General features: G+C 42.4%; 1 protein-coding gene, 1 long non-coding RNA gene and 1 other non-coding gene across 3 annotated transcripts in view; all 3 read left to right on the forward strand.

Annotated features, from left to right (window-relative positions):
* Nucleotides 1–23,751, forward strand: part of LOC147578942 (putative tetratricopeptide repeat protein 41) — a 77,581-nt gene that overhangs the window by 4,504 nt on the left and 49,326 nt on the right. Inside the window, 4 exon segments of the mRNA XM_086712503.1 lie at nucleotides 627–773; nucleotides 11,995–12,987; nucleotides 17,340–17,396; nucleotides 17,399–17,516. Coding sequence (XP_086568629.1) covers nucleotides 12,186–12,987; nucleotides 17,340–17,396; nucleotides 17,399–17,516 — 977 coding nt within the window. The 5' untranslated portion in view covers nucleotides 627–773; nucleotides 11,995–12,185.
* TRNAQ-UUG (transfer RNA glutamine (anticodon UUG)) lies at nucleotides 5,256–5,340 on the forward strand. Its single transcript has one exon. It is a non-coding gene; the product is annotated as a tRNA-Gln (tRNA).
* On the forward strand, nucleotides 14,032–15,666 carry LOC147578944 (uncharacterized). The gene is made up of 2 exons (XR_015253087.1): nucleotides 14,032–14,709; nucleotides 14,952–15,666. It is a non-coding gene; the product is annotated as an uncharacterized LOC147578944 (long non-coding RNA).

Raw genomic sequence — 23,751 nt, forward strand, 5'->3', positions numbered from 1 at the left:
ATGTTTGAATATACAAACAGATCAGTGTAACAACAGAGAGAATCCAGAAATAGATTGCCTCAATTTAATACGTGACGGGGGCGCCTGGGTGGCGCAGTCGGTTAAGCGTCCGACTTCAGCCAGGTCACGATCTCGCGGTTCGGGAGTTCGAGCCCCGCGTCGGGCTATGGGCTGATGGCTCAGAGCCTGGAGCCTGTTTCCGATTCTGTGTCTCCCTCTCTCTCTGCCCCTCCCCTGTTCATGCTCTGTCTCTCTCTGTGCCAAAAATAAATAAACGTTGAAAAAAAAAATTTAATACGTGACAAAAGCAATTTTTCTGTTTAGAGGGGAATGGCTAGTTTACTTCGTAAATGATGCTGGCCTTGACTGGTTACCCATCTCCAGCAAAGTGAAGTGGGCTCCTATCTCACACTACATAAAACATATCCCAGCTTAGAAGAAAATGAGAGCACCTGTGAGCGCACACCAGGGATGTGGGAATCCTTGGCTTGAGCATCCAGAAAATACAATGCAAAGCCTATGGTGTTTCCCAGGCGGCCTCCTCAGTCGTTCCTGAATTCCAATTTTTGTATTTCTAGCAGTGGCCCTGTCAAGTGCAGCAAATTAATACTGTGCTTTCCTCCAAGAATGCAGGTTCCTGTGGCATAGGAATCAGCAAGTACTTGGAGGGGAAAAGCAAGAGAGAATGTGGGGCTCACTTCTCAACACTTCCTTTCTTTATGGAGTCGTCTCCTCAAATCCTGGTTGCCTGGGTAGCCATCTGATGCCTTTAAGTAAGTTCTCAAGTGTCTGATCCAGCTTCTCTAGTGTCCATCATAGTAAATTGTAAAAGTAGATGTGGCTCAAAAAAAAAAAAGTAGATGTGGCTCTACCTAGCAGATAGAGAATTCCTTGGTCCTATTTTAATGTGTAAAAAAAAAAAAAAAAGATTTTAGGTAAGACAATAAACAGCCATTATTAGGGGCACCTGGGTGACTTGCTTGGTTCGGCATCCAACTTTGGCAGGTCATGATCTCATGTTTCTTGAGTTCAAGCCCCATGTCGGGCACTGTGTTGACAGCTCGGAGCCTGAAGCCTGCTTTGGATTCTGTGTCTCCCTCTCTCTGTGCCTCCCCCATTCACACTATGATTCTCTCTCTCTCTCAAAAATAAATTAACATTAAAAAGAATAGCCATAATTATCGTCTTATGTTAACTTTTTGGTGGTTTTTCATCAAGCAATTTATGTAATGTTTAATGTTTCCAAGCTGTAGAACTTGCATTATTTTGGCTATAGAACAATAAATGTGTTTCTAAATATATAATGTAATTGCAACTGTAGTTTACATTATATCTTCTTTTTGACCAGTTTTAACTGTGATTTTGGATTATTTGTGATCTTTTCCCTATACCCTGCCCAAAGTGACACCAGATATCTTGCTTGAGAATTGACTTTGGATTTGTAAAATGGTTACCTGCATTTGCTGATAAAATCTCTGGGTGCTGTAACTTTTATTTATGCAGTTAGAAAGTTTAAATCTATTTTTTTGTTTGTTTGTTTTTAACATGAGGCTTGAACCCATGCCCAACATGAGGCTTGAACTCACAACCCTGAGATCAAGAGCCACAGGCTCTACCCATTGAGTCAGTCAGGAACTCCAAGTTTAAAGTTTTTTTTTTTAAGTGTTTATTTTTGAGAGAGAGACAGTGACAGAGCAGGGGAGTGGCAGAGAGAGAGAGAGGGAGATACGGAATCCAAAGCAGGCTCCAGGGTCTGAGCTGTCAGCACAGAGACCAACGCAGGGCTTGAACTTATGGACTGTGAGATCATGACCTGAGCTGAAGTTGGACACTTAACCGACTGAGCCACCCAGGCATCCCTAAACCTGTTTAAATTAAATTCACCCATAATCTTGTAGTTCATATTTTCTTTTTTTTTTTTTTTCAGAGAGAAAATATGAATGGGAGAAGGGCAGAAGGACAGAGAGAGAGAGAGAGAGAGAGAGAGAGAGAGAGAGAATCTTAAGCAGGTTCCATGCTCTGCACAGAGACCAACACAGGCTCGATCCCATGACCCTGGGATCATGACCTGAGCCGAAATCAAGAGTCAGATGCTCAACTGACTGAGCTACCCAGGTACCCCTTTTCTATTAATTAAAAACAAACATCTCCCTAGAGTTTGCTTAATAAAAATAGGTCAGTTAAAAAATATCCACCCAATGTCTTTTATTGACTTTGGACACTAGCAGAAAATAAGAGGAATTGAATTTCAAATAATATTTGTTAAATTTTAATTTGTGGTAAGTTGATATTTTGCATGATCCAATCATACATGTTGATAATTTATGTTAGGACTAAATAGAGTTTTAGAGCTGGAAGGAATCTTGGAAATCATGTTATTCTACAACTCTCCCTTTCAGTTTTATTTATTTAAAAAAAATTTTTTTCCTTAATGTTTTTATTTATTTTTGAGACAGAGAGAGACAGAGCATGAGCAGGGAAGGGGCAGAGAGAGAGGGAGACACAGAATTGGAAGCAGGCTCCAGGCTCTGAGCCATCAGCACAGAGCCCGATGCGGGGCTTGAACTCACAGACTGTGAGGTCATGACCTGAGCGGAAGTCGGACGCTCAACCAACTGGGCCACCCAGGCGCCCCTCCCTTTCAGTTTTAAATGATAAAACTATTATATTCTCATGGTGTAAAAAAATGCCCAGTTGGTACAGAAAAGTATAAGGTCAAAGGTAAAAGTTCTAGATTCTTCCCACCTCCTCATTCCCATTCTCTAGAAGTCATTACTGATAGAGGTTCCTTATGCATCCTGCCAAAAATTTGTGTGTATTTGTGCAAAAGTACGTGTGTGGTTAAATTAAAGATGAAATTTTTTATTTTTTAAAAAACAAAGGGAACAATACACATTAGCTTATTCTATTTAATACATCTCAGATATCTCATTCCTTTTTAAATCTGCTGTCCTGTTTTTTTTTTTGTTTTCTTTTTAAATTTTTTTTAAACATTTATTTATTTTTGAGACAGAGAGAGACAAAGCATGAACAGGGGAGGGTCAGAGAGAGAGGGAGACACAGAATCTGAAACAGGCTCCAGGCTCTGAGCTGTCAGCACAGAGCCCAACGCGGGGCTCGAACTCACAGACCGCAAGATCATGACCTCAGCTGAAGTCGGCCGCTTTACCGACTGAGCCACCCAGGTGCCCCAATCTGCTGTCCTGTTTGATAGGCATTGGTATTGTTTCCAGCTTTTGTTGTTACCACGATTAGTGCTGCAGAGAATGCTTTAACATGCACAAGGTTTTGTGTTCGTGTGTGTTTGTCTGGAGGATAAATATATAGTTTGGAATAGTTAGATCAAAGTGTATATACATTCAAAATTCTATGAGTATTTACTAATTCCTCTGAGAAAAGGCTATACCAATTTATGCTCCCATATCAAACCTCCCCCCTGCACATCCCCTTTAAAAATAAAAAATAAAAAAAAAAGCTTAGGAAATTTGTGGTTCTGAGAACTTAGATGAAGTCCCAGAGTTCGGTATTGGCAGAACAAAGTAGAACTCATATTTTAAACATTTATTTTTTAAAAAAAATTTTAATGTTTCTTTATTTTTGAGAGGCGGTGGAGGGGGGAGGAGCAGAGAGAGAGGGAGACACAGAATCTGAAGCAGGCTCCAGATTCTGAGCCGTCAGCACAGAGCCCCACCCCGGGCTCTAGTCCACAAGCCCTGAGATCATGACCTGAGCTGAACTTGGATGCTTAACCAACTGAGCCACTCAGGCGCCCTTTAAACATTTCTTACATTGTTCTAGCCACCTCTTGACTACTGGGAAGAGTTTGAGGGCTTTTTTTAAAAAAGGAAATTTTATTGTGTTAAGATTTCAACAGCCATGAATGTGCATTATAAAAAAGATTGAAAATTAAAAAGAAAGGTCAAGGAAGAAAATTGAAATAACCTGTATGCATTAATGAGCTAGATCACTACTAGCATGTTGGTGTCTGTGTTGAAATTTGACATGTATTTTTATTTATTTATTTTTTTGAGAAAGGAGGAGAGAGAGAGAGAGAGAGAGAGAGAGAGAATGTATAAGGGAGGGGAGAGAGGGAGAGGGAAAGGGAGAGATAGAGAATCTTGAGAGAATCAGTTGTGAGATCATGACCTGAGTGAAATCAAAAGTCATATGCTTAACTGACTGAGCCACTCAGGTACCCCAAAATCTAACATATATGTATATATTTTTTAACGTTTATTTATTTTTGAGACAGAGAGAGACAGAGCATGAATGGGGGAGGGTCAGAGAGAGAGGGAGACACAGAATCTGAAACAGGCTCCAGGCTCCGAGCTGTCAGCACAGAGCCCGACGTGGGGCTCGAACTCACGGACCGCGAGATCGTGACCTGAGCCGAAGTCAGCCTCTTAACTGACTGAGCCACCCAGGCGCCCCTAACATATATTTTTAAATTAAATGGGGATCACCCAATAATACTATTTTTGGAAATTTCTTTTTCACTTGTCAATATGTGGTAAACAGTTTCCCATGTAAATATTTTTACAAGGTGTCTTTTAATGGATTAACATTGTCTCGTGTCATGACTGTGCTGTAATTGTTTGATTTATTGTTGTTAGACCTTTAGTTTTTTACCAATTTTAAACCATCATAAATATTGCTGCAACGAAAATCCTTATAGATAAATCTTTATATACAAAATGAATTTTTAAAATTGGAAATGCTTGGGGCGTCTTGCATTTTCTATCTCTCTAAAAAAAAAAATTGGAATGCTTGGTAAAAAATATGACATGTTTTAAAAGGATTTTGATACTAAAAATTGCCCCCTAGAATAGTTGTACCAATTTACATTCCCACCAATGGACATTTTAAGCATAAGAAGCTTAAAAAAATCTGGGGCTGTCAAGGGTAAAATTACCAAAGTTAGGTAATTTGAATATAGAAATTTCTAAGCCTTAAAATATTGAGAGAAATTTCTGTAAAAGGTCAGAGGAATTTCTGACCAGTTAATAGATATTCTCATAACTTTTAGTTATAAAGTGCAGTGATCCATGGAGTAATACTGTTGAGGCTGCTGTATCACAAAATACGAAGGCAAACATGTTATAAAGGTAATATTAACTTTGACAACAATAGGAATAGCAAACATTGAGGGCTTAGTATGTACCTTGTAGATTACAAAATATAAAACAGTGATAACTTGCTTAAGAAATCTTAAGTAAGGATATTATGAGAGGTCCATTTTATAAGTGCTAAGGGGCGCCTGGGTGGCTCAGTCGGTTGAGCGTCTGACTTTGGCTCAGGTCATGATCTCACAGTTTGTGGGTTCGAGCCCCACGTCAGGCTCTATGCTGGCAGCTCAGAGCCTGGAGCCTGCTTCAGATTCTGTGTCTCCTTCTCTCTCTGCCCCTCCCCCACTTGTGCTCTGTCTGTCTCAAGAATAAATAAACATAAATTTTTTTAAAGAAGTGTTAAAACAGGGGCGCCTGGGTGGCGCAGTCGGTTAAGCATCCAACTTCAGCCAGGTCACGATCTCACGGTCCGTGAGTTCGAGCCCCGCGTCAGGCTCTGGGCTGATGGCTCAGAGCCTGGAGCCTGTTTCCGATTCTGTGTCTCCCTCTCTCTCTGCCCCTCCCCCATTCATGCTCTGTCTCTCTCTGTCCCAAAAAATAAATAAACGTTGAAAAAAAAAAAAAATTAAAAAAAAAAAAAAAGAAGTGTTAAAACAAATTTTTATTAAAAAAAAAAGCTTATCAGGTGCTTATTATGCAAAGTCTCATTTAACCCTGTCACATGGGTGTGGTCATCATTTCCAGATTTACAGGTGCAGGTCCTAGTGACAGAGTCAGTTTGAGGCAGGGTTTATATGACTCCAAAATTCATGCTCAACTTCTAGAGTGTATCCACCATGATCCCCCTTGCTGCTGTCAGATGGGCCAGGGACAGATATTAAATAACTTTCATTTCCTGGTGTAGATATTGGACCTTTCAATTCTGCTTCAATCTTTTTGATTCTGCCAAGAGAAAGTTAATTTGGTACAAGTTTGTCTTAAATGTCTCTCTAATAAGTACATGTTAATCTACCTTTTCAATAAAAAGAGAAGTGTATCTAACTAGAATTTTTTCACACTGTTTTTTAATGCATTTATTTTTATGGCTACTATCTATTTGTGGCATATGATAAGGGTTTTCCACTTATGGTAATAATGAAGTTTCTAGTTAAAAGTTTTTTGACTTAAATTGCCTTAAAGTAAAATTAAAAGTCACATCTTACTTTTCTATATCTTCTTTCCACTCAAAAATGACTCCTTCCATTTAGGTCTCCTCTACTCCCCCTCCCCGCTCCATTAATCCCCTATTTTGGCAAAAACTGGGAAGGCTCTTTATTAGCAGTTCTGGAGCAAGATGTGGAGATGATGATGATGATGATTATTATTATTATTTTAAGTTTATTTATTTTTGAGAGAGACACAAGATGCAAAGGAGGGACAGAGAGAGGGAGACAGGATGTGAAGTGGCTCCATGCTGACAGCAGAGAGCCTGATGTAGGGCTCAAACTCAAGAACCACAAGATGATGACCTAAGCTGAAGTCCCCAAGTCCAGTGCTAAATGGACTGAGCCACCCAGGCGCCCCTGGAGATTGTTATTTTTATTTTCTTTTATTTTAGGATTTTATTTTTAAGCAATCTTTACACCTAAGGTGGGGCTTGAACCCATAACCTCAAGACCAAGAGTCACACGCTCCACCAAATGAGCCAGCCCAGGGGTCTCTAGAGATTTTTTTAATTTAAAAATTTAATTATAAAATAATATAGCTATAATTCACAGCCTTTTTTTTTTTCTTTTTTGGAAAAGCACTTGTTAGCATTGAATGTACCTCCCCCCATGGTGCCTTCAAGATGGCAGGCACCATGTTTTGGGAGCTTTCCTTTCCCCAAAACTTTGTAGTAGCGCCATCGCATCACATCAATGATAGGAGCAGCTCCTGTCTTGTTTTCTTTTTGGCAGCATTTACCCATGTCTGCTCACTGCCCAAGGTCCACAGTTTGTCAAGGTTGACAGTTGGGCAGAAGCTCTTTAAGTGGTGATGCCTCATGCCAACTTTCCCAAAGTAACCTGGGTGATATTTGTCAAAGTTGGTCCCGTGGTGATGCATGCCACCAGCATTACCCTGGCCTCCTGGGTGCTTCTGGTGCTGTGAGACTGCCGTGGCCGTGGCTCACGTGCCCCTGGCTCATGTGGCCCTGGCTCACGTGGCCCCGACGTTTCTGGGTCTTCCTCCGTCTGGATGGCATGTCCCTGGATGGCAGCCCAGAGGTAAGAGTACAGTCATTTTGATTAGAGAAATAGATATGCTGCAATCTGCCATAATTAGCCATTCTAACACAGCTACCATATCATTTTTCTTTTCTGTTTTTCCCTCATGTGCATTTCTTCTGATAATAATAGTTAACATTCATTGGATATTTGTTACAGACACTGTTTGTAGCATTTTGCATCTAATAACTTGTTTGATCTTCTCTAGTATTTTATGATATGGATCCTGTCATTCCTATTTTGCAGATGAGGACACTGAAGCATGGTGAAATTGAGAAACTTACTATAAGAACCTGAATCCAGGGAATCGGTCTTCTGAGCTTAGAGCTTTCGTTCACCTCTGTAGTGTGCTGTTTCCCATACTTAGCTGCATTTTGTTGACACTGTTGTTATTATGGCCTACGCTTTTTTTCTTGCCTTTTCACCCAACCATTATAAATATTTTCCTCTTGCTAGTTCTCAGATTTTTTTAAGAATTAAACTTATTTCAGTATAAATTACATAAAATTTAGATGCACCCATTTTTAAAAAATGTTTTTATTTTTGAGAGAGAATGAGCACGCACGTGAGTGGGGGTGGGGCAGAGAGGGGGACAGAGGATGAGAAGTAGGCTCTGCGCTGACAGCAGAGAGCCCAATGAGGGGCTCATATTCACGAAGCAGGAGATCATGACCTGAGCCCAAACCAAGAGCCATGAGATCATGACCTGAACTGAAGTCAGACACTCAACGGACTGAGCCACCCAGGCACCACTAAACGCACCCATTTTAAATGTTCAGTTGATGAATTTTGATGAATGCCTCTACCTAATCACCACTATAATTAAGATATAGAACATTCCCATTGCCCTAAAGAGTTCCCTTGTGACTCTTCCAAGTTATTTCCGTCCCCTGCCCCTCCACTAGGCAAGCGATGCCTTCTTACTGATTTCTATCACTGCTCTAATTTTCTTCTCTTCCACCCATGAGTTTACAATTAGAAATGTAGTGTGTAATTCCCAAAACTTGTGAATTTTTTAGGTATCTTTCTGTTATTAGTTTCTAATTCAATTCCATGGTGGTTAAAGAGTGTACTTTATATGATTTCAGTTCTTTCAGATTTGTTGAGTTTTGGTTTATGGCATAGAATGGAGGTTGGCAAACATCGTTTAAAGGGCCAGAAAGAGGGGTGCCTGCATGGCTCATTCGGTTGAGCATCCAACTTTGGCTCAGGTCATGATCTCACGGTTCGTGGGTTAGAGGCCTATGCTGGGCTTTGCACTGACAGTGTGGAGCCTGCTTCGGATTCTCTGTCTCCCTGTCTCTCTGTGCCTCTCCTGCTTGCTTTCTCTATTTATCTCCCAAAAATAAATAAACAATAATAAAATAAAATAAAAATAGAGCGCCAGATAGAAAATATTTCAGACTTTATACTCAAAACCTCCTCACAGGCTCAACTTCTCAACTCTGCTGTTATAGCATGAAATATATATGAATGGGAATGGCTGTGTTCCAATAGAATGTTCTCTATAAAAACAGGTTAACAGATGGGCTTTAACTTCCGGTCTGTAGTTTGCTGACCCCTGGCCTAGCATATGATCTATCTTGGTGCTTGTTCTACGTGCACTTGAGAAGAATCAGTATTCTGCTGTTGTTGGGGGAAATATTAAAAAAAAAAATGTCAGGTTGTTTGATGGTGTTTTTCAGATCTTTTGTATCCTTACAGATTATTTATCTTCTTGAACTATCGATTAGTGAGAGAAGAATGTTGAATCTCTGACTATATTAAGGGTTTGTCTGTTTCTTCTTTCTGCCAGTTTTTGCTTTGTGTATTTTGGAGCTCTGTCGTTAAGTGCATACACTCTTAAGATTGTTAGGTCTTTTTGGTGGACTCCTTTATCATCATGTAACGTCACTCTCTATTCTTAGTAATACTCTTTGTTCTGAAGTCTACTTTTTCTTTTTTCTTTTTTGTGTATTTTTTTTTTTAATTTTTTTTTTCAATGTTTTTTATTTATTTTTGGGACAGAGAGAGACAGAGCATGAACGGGGGAGGGGCAGAGAGAGAGGGAGACACAGAATCGGAAACAGGCTCCAGGCTCCAAGCCATCAGCCCAGAGCCTGACGCGGGGCTCGAACTCACGGACCGCGAGATCGTGACCTGGCTGAAGTCGGACGCTTAACCGACTGCGCCACCCAGGCGCCCCTTTTTTGTGTATTTTTGAGAGAGAGAGAGAGTTTATGTGCGAGCGAGGGAGGGGCAGAGAGGGAGACAGAGAATCCGAAGCAGGCTCCACACTGTCAGTGCAAAGCCCAACTCGGGGGCTCAAATCCATGAACCATGAGATTTGAGCCATCCAGGTACCCCAGACTTTTTCTGATATACTCTAGTTCCCTTAGGCTTTACGCTCCCATACTGCCTGAAGTCTAATAACTGAAAAAAGCTATTTAATGTGTTTTGTCAGTTTTCTAATTTTCTGAAGAAGATAGATAAGTCTAGTCCCTCTCGTTCTATTATGGCTACAAGCAGAAGTCCATAACTGTCTTTTTAACAGACACACAACCTGCCATCCATGGTCGTACTTTTATCCTCTTAGCTAGTCCCTTGGCAAAGACCATTTAGTTTGCTTTCTTTCTTTTACCATTTTTCCTGTCAGAAACAATATAATGAACATCTTTTTTTTTTTTTTTTTTTTTTTTTTTAATCGGAAGCAGGCTCCAGGCTCTGAGCCATCAGCCCAGAGCCCGACGCGGGGCTCGAACTCACCGACCGTGAGATCGTGACCTGAGCCGAAGTCGGCTGCGTAACCGACTGAGCCACCCAGGCGCCCCTATAATGAACATCTTAATGGCTATAGTTTTTCACTATTTCGATTAGTTCCTTGGAGTGATTCCCAGAAAGTGGAATCATTGAGTCAAACATTGTAAACGCTTTAATATATTTTGAAATATACTGTCACTTGTCTTCTAAATATACCTTCCAATCGCTTTCGGAAATTACCAGTTTACAGTTCCATAGCTATATGTGAGATAAAAGTTTCACCAATGTTTATATACCTATACTTAAAAATCTGTATCATTGCTTTAAACATAAAAAAAAAATTCTAGCAAGGTTGCATATGCGTTTATATGTATTCTTGCATTGTTTTTCTTTTTATCTATTTGTGTCTTTTGCTTATATGTCTACTAGGATGTCAGTATTTTTTTTAGAGTAAAGATAAATTTATTTGTGGAAAATATTTTTTACAGCCCATTGATTACCTTTTATGTCTTTTCAAAATGTAACTATATCTGTTTATTTTTTTGGTGATTTCTTCTATAGCTTGTAAGTTTTAGAAGTCCTCTCCCGGTTTGACAAATATTCAATAATGTTTTCTTTTAATTTGGAAATTATGTTAAATTCTATCATTCGACAAATACTTACCTATCACCCACTCTGGACCAATTATTATGCTAGGTGTTGGGGACATGGTAGAGACCAAAATAGAAATGACCTCTGATTGCACGGACCTAGGAGAAGGTGGATATTTGCAAGGGCTGACAATTTAATTTTAGCCTCCTACATGGCAAGAGAGAAGTCTGTTAATAAAGCACTTATGACGCCTATTCTGTCATTTTGGATAACTTTTTTTTTTTTTTTTTTTGGTACAGTAGTGTGAGAGTATGGCTTAAATTAATTTTTCTTTTCAAATTGCCACTTGTTATTACAATATCATTTATTGCATAGGTATTTCCCACTCATTGATTTACGGTATTTCATGATCTCTATAATATGGAGGCACTATAATATATGTGTTCTGGAGTCAGGCTAACCTGTGTTTAGATCCTGGCTATCCACGCACTAGCCAAGTGACTTTGGACATGCTTATCCTATTTGAACTTCCGTTTCTTCATCTGTAAAGTATGGTGGCAATATTATCTATTATTGAGCTATTGTAACAATTAAAAGCAAAAGGGTTAACACTTTTTAAAAAAGCACTGCATTATTCTTGTCAGATGATCCTGATGAAAAATTGGCCTATACATGATTACACGATGTTTTTCCACAGGTGAAGGCAAAAAACATAACCCAAAAAGCAAAGTTTCATATGGAAATGAGTTTGCATTAAGAAAATGCTCATGAAACGAGGTCGTTTTTATTTAACTTTTTGCTTCTCAGCGGGGTGCACGCATATCTACATCGTTGTTGGAGGGCGTGTGTTTTATCATTGGCTCAGTGGAATTGAATTCCCAGCTCACGTAGGTGGTTGGAGTTCATGTGAGCCTGCTCAACTTAAGATAAAAAAAAAAAATCTCAGAACTCTGTCAAGGCCTTTGATCCTGACTTCCTTGTCTCTCAGATGCCGGGTGCACTACTGGTGTTGGGCCTTGTGACACTTTGATTTCTTCCTCTTGTCCTGACCTCAACTTCATAACCTATTTGCATTCTTGCTTCTGGTCTTGGTCAGTGGTCTTGAGTAAGTCTGCTCCTAGATGCATTAGGCTCATTTTCTGCATTTGTCTTCCTTTTCACCCTCTCAGGAAGTCCCTTGCATAATCTGCAAATTCACAGGGGGCAGAAGTGGCAGTGGGTGGGGCCTCGTGTCCAGGGCCTGCTCACCTCTGGGCTCTCAGCTCTTCAGCAAAAGCTTTGGGGGAGAACAGGGGAAATGTGAACTTCCTTTAATCCTAAAATGAACATTCTTGTTTTTTTTTCTTTTTCAGTCCTAACTTAAACTGGATTTTCAACTCTGATCTGTCCGTTGGTTGGCACCTCTCATCGTCGCATGTCAGTAAGAAAGAAACCCTTTGGGGGAAAGTTTTCAGAGTGTTTGTAGCAAACACAATTAGGAGGAATTCTTAGAAGCAGCGGAGGTCGGCAACTGTGCCAGGATAATTGTTACATTTTAAACACGATGTCATCCCCTGAGCAAAGTGAAATGAGCCAGAAGGCACATGTAGACAGGTATGCCCAATTTGTTTTAAAGCCCCAGAAACCCATTCAGCCTTACATCTGCTCGACTCTGAGTGATTTTCAAGAAGAGAGAGACTTTCTGGCCGACTACATCTTTCCTCAGCTTAACGAACTCTGCAATTCCCGGGGCACGTATTTCAAAGCCGTGGACCTGAGGTGGTCAGCGTTGAAGGCCCCGCCACCCTCACCCTCCAACCTGTTCAGACAGCATTCTTGTCTCCACTCCTGGTATCTGAAGCTCTGTCTCGACTATGTGAACAGCTGTTTTCCTTTCTTCATCTGCATGCTGGGTCAGACGTACAGGGACTTCCTCCCTGATCATGTGCCTCTAATGCTCTCCAGAGTGACTGACTTGTTCAGTTTATCCACGGTAGAACAGAACCTCTACGTTGCTGCAAAAAATGGTTATCCTTGGGTCCTGGAGAATCCCAACTACAGTTTGACGGAGTTTGAGGTCATCCAAGCAGCATTTCTGAATGAGTCTCCATTTCAGTATTTTTACTTTAGGACTGGAACCATGCTGCTGAAGACTTTAGATGAGGAAAAGGAGGGGCTGTCCTCGGGATCTCTGCTGACTGATGAGGAAAAATTAAGGATTGGAAAGCTTAAGGCCAAGATTATTAGCAAAGGGCTCCGTGTCCGATTTTATAAAGATCTCCACGAGTTGGGGGACCTGGTTTTCAAGGACTGGTCAGTTGTGATAGAACAACTTTACCCAGCCACTTTAATGATCAGAAATACAGGTTAGTAACTACTGAGAGAGCTAAGTCTATTATCAACATAAGGCTAATATGTTTTGTTATGTCTTCTTTGTAAGAGGAACTTTAAACAACTGAACATATTCCTTAAACCTTTAAAATCGTTACCATATTCCTGTAACATGCATTTCTCCATTTGGAGATTTTTGAAATGGAAAATAAGAGCAAATGAGGGGTCATGGAAGACTGTTGAGGAAGTTCAGGAGCTCTGAGACGACCTAAAATATTTGGCAGTTAATGTGGTAGATCTGGAGCAGAGCGTCTCGATCAGGGCTCGTCGTTCCCTGCGGGGCATTTGGGCCAAATCTGAAGACATTCTGGCATCAGAGCCAGGGGATGGTCCCGGTGTCCTAATGGGTGGAGGTCAGGGAAACTGCCACACATCTTACAGCAGACATAACAGCCCCCCATAAGAAAGGTTTTCCAACCTGAAATGTCAATAATGTCAAGGCTGAGAAACCCCTATTTAAAGGGAAGAGAGCTTTTATTAATTTTTGGGTGCCTTTTGTATGTTTTCACATTTAATCTTCAAGATTTAGCCCTGCAAGGTAAGCACTATAAATCCTGTTTTACAGATGAGCAAATGAAAGCTGCTGTATGGCAGTTAAGTGACTTCCCTGATATCACATCATTAGCGAGGGATCATTCTGGGATTTGAACCCAGGGCATTTTGACTCCGAAATCCCCCCCTCATTTTCTTTCAACCTTACCACTCAGTAATCCATGGACCGGCACTGAGCATCACCTAGGAGCTTTTTAGAAATGCATTCCAGGTCTACTGAATAAGAGTCTGCCTTTTAAATTTTTTTTTTTTTCAACGTTTTTTATTTTTATTTTTGGGACAGAGAGAGACAGAGCATGAACGGGGGAGGGGCAGAGAGAGAGGGAGACACAGAATCGGAAACAGGCTCCAGGCTCTGAGCCATCAGCCCAGAGCCCGACGCGGGGCTCAAACTCACGGACCGCGAGATCGTGACCTGGCTGAAGTCGGACGCTTAACCGACTGCGCCACCCAGGCGCCCCAAAAGTCTGCCTTTTAATAAGATGACCAGGTAAGTTGCATACCCATTAAAGTTTGATAAGCACAGCTTGCCATTCTGCCTCTAAATGAAGTGATTACATTTATTTTTGAAAGTAGTGACTCATGGACACATACAGAATAAAAGGGGAAGAGCAATATTAGAGAATGGCAGAGGTCTTTCACCTAGACAGACTTTGGGAGGGATCTGTGCTGCCCTTAAAATTATATTTAAAAAAATTAGAATGTTTACACGTATATGTGTGTTTTGCAGGAGGTGGGGGTACGGAGATGGCCTGTGTCTTTGATCAGATTCTCAGAAGGTTCAATGACCCAATGATCCAAAAAAGGTTATGAAGTACCGTTGTAAAGGCCCAATTAATGTGGGCTTGCAACGTGATGGCAGGTGGTACATTCCCAAATGCTTTTGGGGGGCCAGGCAGGCCGTAGTCCTTATGGTAGGGAGCAGGTGGATTTGTGGTAAACTGAAGGGACAGAGTTGACTCACCTAAAGTCATTCAAATGCAGCGTTGGTGGGGAGGAAGGGGGTGGTGAAATCCCACCTGTGCCCATCAACTCTGCCTACAAGCCAAATCATTTTGGAGTCCTAGAAAAGAATGCTGTGTCAGTCATAACTTTTTGGGTTGCGGGTGACTCAAACTGACTTTAACGAAAAAGGGATTTATTAGGTTATATAAGTTTTTTTTTTTTTTTAATTTTTTTTTCAATGTTTATTTATTTTTGGGACAGGGAGAGACAGAGCATGAACGGGGGAGGGTCAGAGAGAGAGGGAGACAGAGAGTCGGAAACAGGCTCCAGGCTCTGAGCCATCAGCCCAGAGCCCGACGCGGGGCTCGAACTCACGGACCGCAAGATCGTGACCTGGCTGAAGTCGGACGCTTAACCGACTGCGCCACCCAGGCGCCCCTAGGTTATATAAGTTTAAAGCCCAGGATTAGGTCTGGTTCAGCTCAGGCTTCAACCAGTGGCTCCAATGATGTTACCAAGCCCTGGTGTTCTATTATTTCTCAGCATGGCTCTGCTGTCTGATGCTGCTTCAGTTCCTCGGCTCCTCCACCATGGAAGGAAGGTGGCTGTATCAGCTCTAAATTCAAGTCCAGCAGAAATGGTTGAGAGACCTATCACTGAGTCTTTCTGTCCCTGATTAGCCTGAGACCATATGCTTGTATCTGACTTAATCACTGGTGCCACGAGAGTGTGACGCTCTGATTGGCTAATCCTGGGTCATATGTCACCTTGGAGCTGGAGGTAGAGTTAGACCCACTGGAATAACATGAATGGAGAGTTGGGACAGGATGGGATACCAAATGATAAGCTGGGGCTGTTACTGAAACTAGAGTAGGTGAATGCGTGTTGAGTGTCAAAAACTATCCTGAATGTTTACTACAAGGTTGGGGTTTTAGAATGTCTAAGGACAGACATGTTCTCAGATCTCAGATTTTTCAGTTCCTAGCTGTGTGTGACCTTGAGCAAATGGCAGTATTGGTAAGCCTTAGTCTCTTCTTGTGTATAATGGGTTAACATTAGCCACCTTGAGAGTAATAATGTGTGTAAAATACCTAAAAACAGTGCCTAATGCATATTAGGCACAGAGCAAATAAAGCTAATAAAAACGAATAACCACACACGAGTGCTGGAAGGATATATGCTTTTGGCCAAAGCTTGAAATATGGTTAATGGTGGTATTCTTTATGTCACTATTAGTGACTAATCTCAATCTGAACTGCATTATGTAGATTAATATTTACTAATGTGTTTAAGAATCAAGCCTGTCTGTGTATTTGGGTTAGAGACAGGTCGGGTCTCCATAGTATTCTCCTTTGCCTTTGATTTTAGTCATTACTGAAAAATTAGCTTGCTTTAGACTTTAGTTTTGAATGTATGATATATGGACTAAATGTGTGAATTAGAAGTTACAGAATGGATGAATTATTTTAAAAAAGGCTTTAGAAAGAATCGCTACATTATTTTTCTTTTGTATCTTTGATACCCTTTAATCACCCAGGTAGTTCCAAAATCTGATGGGAGTGGGTGGTGGGTAGCAAAAGGCCACTTGGGAAGCTGGTGGTTATTATAAGACAATATAGAGCTATTTGGTTCATACTCTTCACTCTTAGAAACACTTCTGAGGTCCTTGGAAGTACTTGAGATTAGTGGGTGAGGTTCAAGTTCACCTCAAGAGACCCATTAGACTGTGGGATCGTTCCCAATTCTGTCTAAGATCTTGAAATTTGAAGCTGACTTTGGCCAGACTGTAGGATTTCCAGGTCTGTTTGGCTCTAACCTGAACCAAAGGGCAGTCCAGTTAAGTATGGAGGTCCAAGGTAAGGTGAGTATCTTCAGAACCTACCACGTTAGCCTACCTGGTGTTCGTTTTCCTGCATAACAGCCTCCCTCCATTAAAACAAAAGCAAAAACAAACTTTGGGGGATCTAAATGTCTCCAGAGACAGAGGGCATTTTGGCAGTCCAGAACACCTTGACTTTAATTAAACTGTGAGTTTAGAATTACGGTAAATTGAAACTGGAAGGAATCTCTGAGAGATCCAAGTGTCTGGCCCTGCCCGTTATTTTACCAGAGAGTTTAACAGGCTTGCCCAATGGCAGAGTTACACTTCTACCCATGGTTGTCATTGGATCAGGGCATCTTGTCCTAAAAATACACCCTGCTCTCCCAGCCCCTGCCATGGTTAGACATATAAACGTTTGCCACAAGATTGAATTAGGTAACTTCATGCTTAGTTAACAATCTAAAAAGATGAGGGGATGTATGTAGCAAATCTAGTTTTTGTTTTTTTTTAAGTTTACTTATTTTGAGGGGAGAGAGCATACACAGGTAGGGGAGGGGCAGAGAGAGAGAGGCAGAGAGAGAGGGAGAATCCCAAGCAGGCTCCGTGCTGTCAGTGCAGAGCCCAACTCAGGGCTCTATCTCACGAACCATGAGATCGTGACCTGAGTGAAAAGCAAGAGTCAGGCACTTAACTGACTGAGCCACCCAGGCGCCTTGCAAATACAGTTTTTATTTTTTATTTTTTTGCCCTTGTTATTCTGAGGTCATGAAATAACTTGAAATCCTAATAGGATTCCATATATGAATAGCTTTAGGAAGATTAAATTGCTTGCCTATTGTTTGCTTTCACTAGAATATGTGATGGGCTGTGAAACATGGTACCAACACAGACAGAAGGTGATACAGATGCAGAAGGGGAGACATCTTCCTGGGCATTTATCATAACCACATGTAATGGAAAATGTGAAACAAATCTAAGACATTAAAACTTATCTTTTTGTCCCTAAAGACTACAAACACAACTGTGAACATTTCTATCATGAAGAGTTCGTGGAGAAGTGCAAAGAGGTGTTATTTCCAAGGAATCAAACAGAACCTTTGAAATCTTGGAAAGATTTGCCTTACAGGATGTGGGATCTGATCGTAACAGTGCTGCAGCAGGCTCTGGGTTAGATGCTGTCCTCAGGTAAGATGGCAAGAAATCTCAAGCCTTTTCCTTAGGCTTAAGCAAAACAGCCTGACTTTAGTGACTATGATCCCTCAAATTTTGGCCGTCCTCCCCTACCTCCCCTTTTCTATGCCCACCCTTTCCTGCATGAGAGGCCTCCTAAAAGCCACCCTTGGGTTAGAATTTCCTTGTCAGATATCACTCTGCATTTGCAAAGTTTTCCTGGCTATTTCAGTTTCTTCCAGCCTCCTCAAGAAGATTCTTAACTCTGGAGGGTAGAGCTTGCCTCCTTTTCCCCCCATAGATCTAAGTTGCTGGAAGTAATTCCTGACAACGATGGAAAAACTTTAAGGAGAAGAAATTGGATTAGGAAATATGAACAATGCATCTGTATAGAGTCGTGTATTTTACAAAGAGCTTCCACATACATCATCAGCTCATTATTCCATGAAGATTTTCAGCTAAGACTTATTTTAAATTTTTAAAAATGTTTTTATTTATTTTTGAGACAGAGACTGACAGAGCATGAGCACAGGAGGGGCAGAGAGAGGGGGAGACACAGAATCCGAAGCAGGCTCCAGGCTCTGAGCTGTCAGCACAGAGCCCGACACGGGGCTCGAACTCACGAACTGCGAGATCGTGACCTGAGCCGAAGCCAGATGCTTAACCGACTGAGTCACCCAGGCGCCCCATTCAGCTAAGACTTATTAAGTGCCTACTGTGGGCCACATTATTATTTGTGTTTGTGCACAGAATTGAGTTCTCTTACCCAGTGTGTGCACTCCTTCATTGTTTTGTCCAGCGTCGTCCACATTAAAACCCCCATATCTTTCCCCACCCGGGAGGCATGGGTTCACCCCCCACAGGCATGAGGAGGCTGGGGCGTGAAGTCAGAGTCCCTCTCTGTCTCATCAGTAGAAATAGGGAGATTCTCGAGACAGTTTTATTTCTCCATCCTCTGCCTCCACTTCTTACCACAGATCGCATTTATTCTGTCAGTTTTGTAGTTTGAAATAAACCCACAATGGCTGGGATGGCTCAGCCACTCACCCCACCTCTCCCTCTCCACCATCCCCCTCCGCCGCCTCTGCCCCTGTCTCTGCACCCACCATTTCAGCTCACCGAGGTGTAGAGCTACCACCATTTTTGTGGTTCCGGGAACTCCTGCCAAGAGGAAGACAAGTTATTTGGTTAATACGACATGGAGGTCAGTCAAGGCTTTTAAAACTTACAGGAGTTTGGATCTATAGGTCACGTGTTTAAAAAATCTTAGCTTTGAGGGGCACCTGGGTGGCTCAGTCTGTTGAGCATGCGACTTCGGCTTAAGTCATGATCTCAGGGTTTGTGAGTTCGAGCCCCGCATCGGGCTCTCTGCTGTCAGTCTAGTCTGTCAGCCAGTGCAGAGCCCGCTTCAGATCCTTTGTCCCCCTCTCTCTGTCCCCTCCCCCAATAAAAAAAACCCTTAGGTTTGAATGGGCAAATCAATAGAGACAGAAAGTAGGTTAGTGGCAGCCAGAGGATGAAAGAAGAGGGGAAATGGGAAATGGCCCCTAGAGGGTCTGGAGGTTCTTTGTGGGGGGCTGAAAATGGTCTGGAATTAGTAGCGATATTCATACAACCGTGTGAATATAGTGAAAGCTGCTGAAGTATACACTGGACAATGATGAGTTTTTGGTACGTGAGTTGTGTCTCACACAGGTTATAACTTTAAGCGTTTCAGAGTAGATGAAAAATTTGATAAATTGTACTGCAGTGACAAGTCTGACTGTGCCCAAACAAAAACAACAATGAAATAAGTCCTTCGAAATTAGCTGTGTGGAAACAGGATTTTGCCATTTGGAAACAATGCTTTGGACTGTAAGTTCCCAAATTATATGTGTAGGTAGTGGAAAGGGGCGTTCTTTTGAGGTTTCCAGGCATTGTCTTAGTAACTGACCGTCTAGAGCAATGGCCACAGATTGCTTTGCAATGTTTCCATTTTCCATTTGTTACTGAGAAGAAATTATTCAGAGCCTAGCCTAATTATGTGGATGTATTCTATTTGTATTTTTCCTTCATTGGTTACCTGCTAAGTGCCAAGGAGTATTCTAGACACGGGACACAGCAGTGAACAAAGAGACAAAACCCCCTGCCTCCACGGAGCTTAGATTATGGAGCTAGGTAACAAACATGATAAATATGGAAAATATGTAATAGGTTCGATGTCTTTCGTGCTGTGGAGTGAAGTATAAAATTTTGAAAGGGAATAGGCCATCTGGTAGAAGGTGGCATTGGGCTGACTACTGGAAACAGGTGAGAGAGCAAGCTATGCAAATATGGATTGGACAAGCATTCCAGACAGAGGGAACAGCAAACACAGAGGTGCTGAGGCAGGAGGAATGGCAGGGAGGCCAGAGGCTGGAAGGAAGTCAGGGCTGTAGGGAGGGTGGTGGGGGACGAGGGTGGACATGTAATGGATGGGGGGAGGGGGAGGGTCTTATCTGTTCTCACAGGTCATCGTAAGGACTTGAGCTTTTACCATTTTTGGACAGAGAAATGACATATGTGACATAGTTTGACAAGCTCACTGTGGCTGCTTGGCTGAGGATAGACCTAAAGAGGGCAAGGGTGGAAATAGGACACAAAATCAGATTCTGCCATTCACATTTCATGGAGACATAATTAAAGCAATAACACATTGACTCCTAACTCATAATAATGGTGATGGAATTCTTAGGGAGTGACTTCTATTTAATGATCCTAACCTGCTTTAGGTTTCTATTTTAATGGCTCTTCACACTGATCTTCTTGCTCTGCTGAACCCGAATGTCAGGCTGGCTTATTTTATGCCATTCACTCATTCAGCAGCGTGCGATTAGTACTGTCCCAGCCACAAGCTATCCAACAGTGAGTACGAGAAGCCTGGTAACTGCCTCCTTGGAACTTAACTCCGTGAAAAATCACTAGGCACATATTTATGAAATCACGGGCATGTAAGGAATAGGATTGAAGTCTGCATGTAGTGACACTGGTGATACCTGGGAATCCTCTGCATATCTGGACGTACTTCACTACGGAAGTTAAGCAATGAGTTATCTTGTGCCCACGCCAGTGCAGAGGAATCTTCTTTCTGCCGTTCTACAGGCCAAGTCACCCTGGTAGAGGAGCAGACTACCTCTTAGTGAGTTACTAACAATCATGGTCATTTGCAATGTCATGGTAGTCAGGATCGATGGGGATCCTTGGCATATGAGTGCTTCTATTTTGTATTGTCTCCTGATATGGTGTTCTGTGGACGATCAGTTTGGTGATGGTGGCTGTGTCCCTGGGAGGATGTAAGCAGCACAGATACAAGGACGGTGGGCTGGTGTGATAGGGTCTCCTGGATGTTTGGGCAGGTTGGGCCCTTGATGTAAGCCCAGGTTTTTACTGGACAACCCTAGGATCTGTGTAGCTGGAAGGGCCTTCCACGGTTACCATCTCTCCTCTGTCCTAATTTTACACAGGGCAGAGCTAAAGCCCAGAGGGCAGATTACTTACTTAGAGCCCATTGAGGCTAAAGTTGAGACTAGCTAGAATTTCCTATCTCTTAGAGAGAGATGCAGAACAATCTTTTCTCCCTCCCTTCCTTTGTAAATATTCTTGGCTACATTTTACCCCTTTATTTTTCAGAATAAATCCTCTTCCAGTTGACAAGTCTTATTTTGCTCTTGTCTGGAGAACGTGGTTGTGGGAAGTCCACTCTGATCGCCAACTGGGTGAATTATTTCAAAAAGAAATATCCGAGCATGTTGGTGATCCCTCATTTTGTGGGCACCACCTGTGAAAGCAGTGACATCATGTCCGTGATGCATTGCTTCATCACAGAATTGCAGTTCAAAAACTATGGTAATGGAGTCAAGCTTTTAACCTCAGGAAGTTTTTGTTGGAGGGCAGATATTCTGTCTACTGCTCGTGTGGCCGTTCTCCTCTTGTTCCAGCATAAACCCCGTGTTGTCTCACCTGCAGAATCTGCCCACCTCTTCCCCTCACAGAATTAAATTTCCTTCCTTTCCTACTTCCTTCTTTCACCAAAAATGGATTGAGTACCTAGGGCACTATTCTGGGCAGTTCCTTACCCTCATGGTGTTTTTTATGTTCTTGGGGTGGTGGAGACAAAGAGTTAACCAACTCAATGTTTGATAAATTCTATGAAGAAGAAGAAAACAGAGCAAGAAGGGAGGCTCTGTGTGTGTGTGTGTGTGTGTGTGTGTGTGTGTGTGTGTGTGTGTGTGCGTGTGTGCGTGAACTGTTAGGACTTGAAAAGTGTGGTCAGGGAAAGCCTTGCTGCAAAAGGGACATTCGAATACATACCTGAAAGAGGGAGCCACACAGATATCTCAGGGCTAGCATTCCAATCAAGGGAAACAAGTGCAAGGCTTCCAAGGTGGGACATGCCTCTGAACTACTGCTCTTCCTCTTCGATTCAGTAACTATTTATCGAGCAGGTTCATTCACTCACTTGCTCATTCATTCCCTCACTCCTGAATATTTATTGATCACCTGATCTGTGTCAGGCACTTCTCTGGGTTCTGGGGATGTACGCATCAGGCAAATAGGGTCACGGCTCCCATAGATACCACGTTACAGTTGAGAAAGGCAGATAACCGATAAACAGGAAACATATAATGATAAATGCCATGCAGCGTGATGTGATAAGGTGACAGGTTGCTAGTTAGTCTGAGTGGTCAGGGACTGTCTCTGTGTTAGAGTATCTCTAGCAGCTGTGACGAGTAAGTCCCATTTCAGTGGCTTCTCGAATGAAGTTTATTTCTGATTCATGGAGCAGTCCAGTAAGGGGTTCCTAGTTAGGCAACAAGTGGCTTTCCTCCATGTGGTGATTTGGGGACACAGGCCTTTTCCATCTTGAGGCTGTGTCATCCCCTAGGACCTCAGAGTCCTCTGCCTTTGGCTAGAGGAAGGGGAAAAAGGGTGGAAAAGGTGCACCTGTCCCTTTAAAGCCTTGGCCTGGCAGCGATCCACATCAATCCCACTGCCATTCTTTTGGCAAACACTTGGCCACCCTGGGCCCACATGGCTGCACTGGGAGTCAAGTGGGGACAGAACGCTAACCCCACGCTCTGGAAGGGGGACATGGACTTTTGCAGGACAGGTAGCCATCTATACCCTGTAGAGACCTCACGGATGAGGAGGAGCTGGCCATGTGGAGATTAGAAGAAAGAACGTTCCAGGCGAGAGAGTAGTTAAGGTAACACAGGTCCTAAGCCAGAAGGAAAGTGGAGTTAGAGAGGGCAAGCAGGCCAGTGTGGCCGGGCCATGGTGGGCAGGAGGGGGACTCATATCAGATGGAGCCGGAGGTGAAGACGGGGCCATTTCAGGGCTGGGCTTTGTTGGACAGAATGTTAGGTTCAGATTCTGTTGAGTACAGTGGGGTGACCAGTGGGAAATCTTAAGCAGGGGAGGGGTATGATTTGATTGATATTTTGAAAAGATTAAAATCTGTCCGATGTAGGGAAAATGGATACGGAGGAGCAAGTATGGAGGCAGGGACACTTGTTAGAGGCTTTTGCAATGGTCCAAGCAAGGGATGACAGTAGCAGAGGAGGAAGAGGGCTTTAGATAGATTGAGGGTTTGCTGAGGAGTTGAATGTGGGTTTTGCAGGACAGGAGGAGTTGAGGACAGCTTTGGGAAGCTAGACAGACAGTGAGCGCTGTTTGCTGAGATGGAACATTATCGGTGGCGTGGGAGCAGCAGGTGTTGGGGAGAATCAAAAGAGTTTTGCTTTTGATGAAAGACATTTGAGATACAAGGTGTACGTGGGGAATGATAACAATCACGGGAGATCTGCCTCCGTTCTAGGAGCAGTTGACCTCGATGGCTACTCATTAGCTGTCTGACCTTCTGTGAGTTATTTTAACTCTATGTAGCTCTGGTTTCCCATTTGTAAAATGCAGATGATTAAAAAAATGTCTTATAGGTAGTTGAGAGGATTGAGTAAGATAAAGTAGGAAAAACAAAGACACTTAGCTCAGCTCTTGGCCTATAGGAAGCGCCGATAAATATCAGCTATTATGTCGTTAGGTGTCTGCCATATGTTTGCATGTCTGACTCTGCCTGCTTTTGGGAACTCATCCCTTCTCACCTGGGGCTTGTACACAAGTGCACATTTGGGTTTCGGCTGGGTACGTGGGACGCAGAATGGGTTTTGATGGACGTGTATTATCTCTGTATGATGGGACAGGTATTTGAGTGCCTTTCTGTGTGAGTGGTGGG

The sequence above is a fragment of the Puma concolor genome, chromosome B4 (assembly GCF_028749965.1).
Source record: "Puma concolor isolate L17-30 chromosome B4, mPumCon1.1.hap2, whole genome shotgun sequence".
In the NCBI taxonomy this organism is placed as follows: domain Eukaryota; kingdom Metazoa; phylum Chordata; class Mammalia; order Carnivora; family Felidae; genus Puma; species Puma concolor.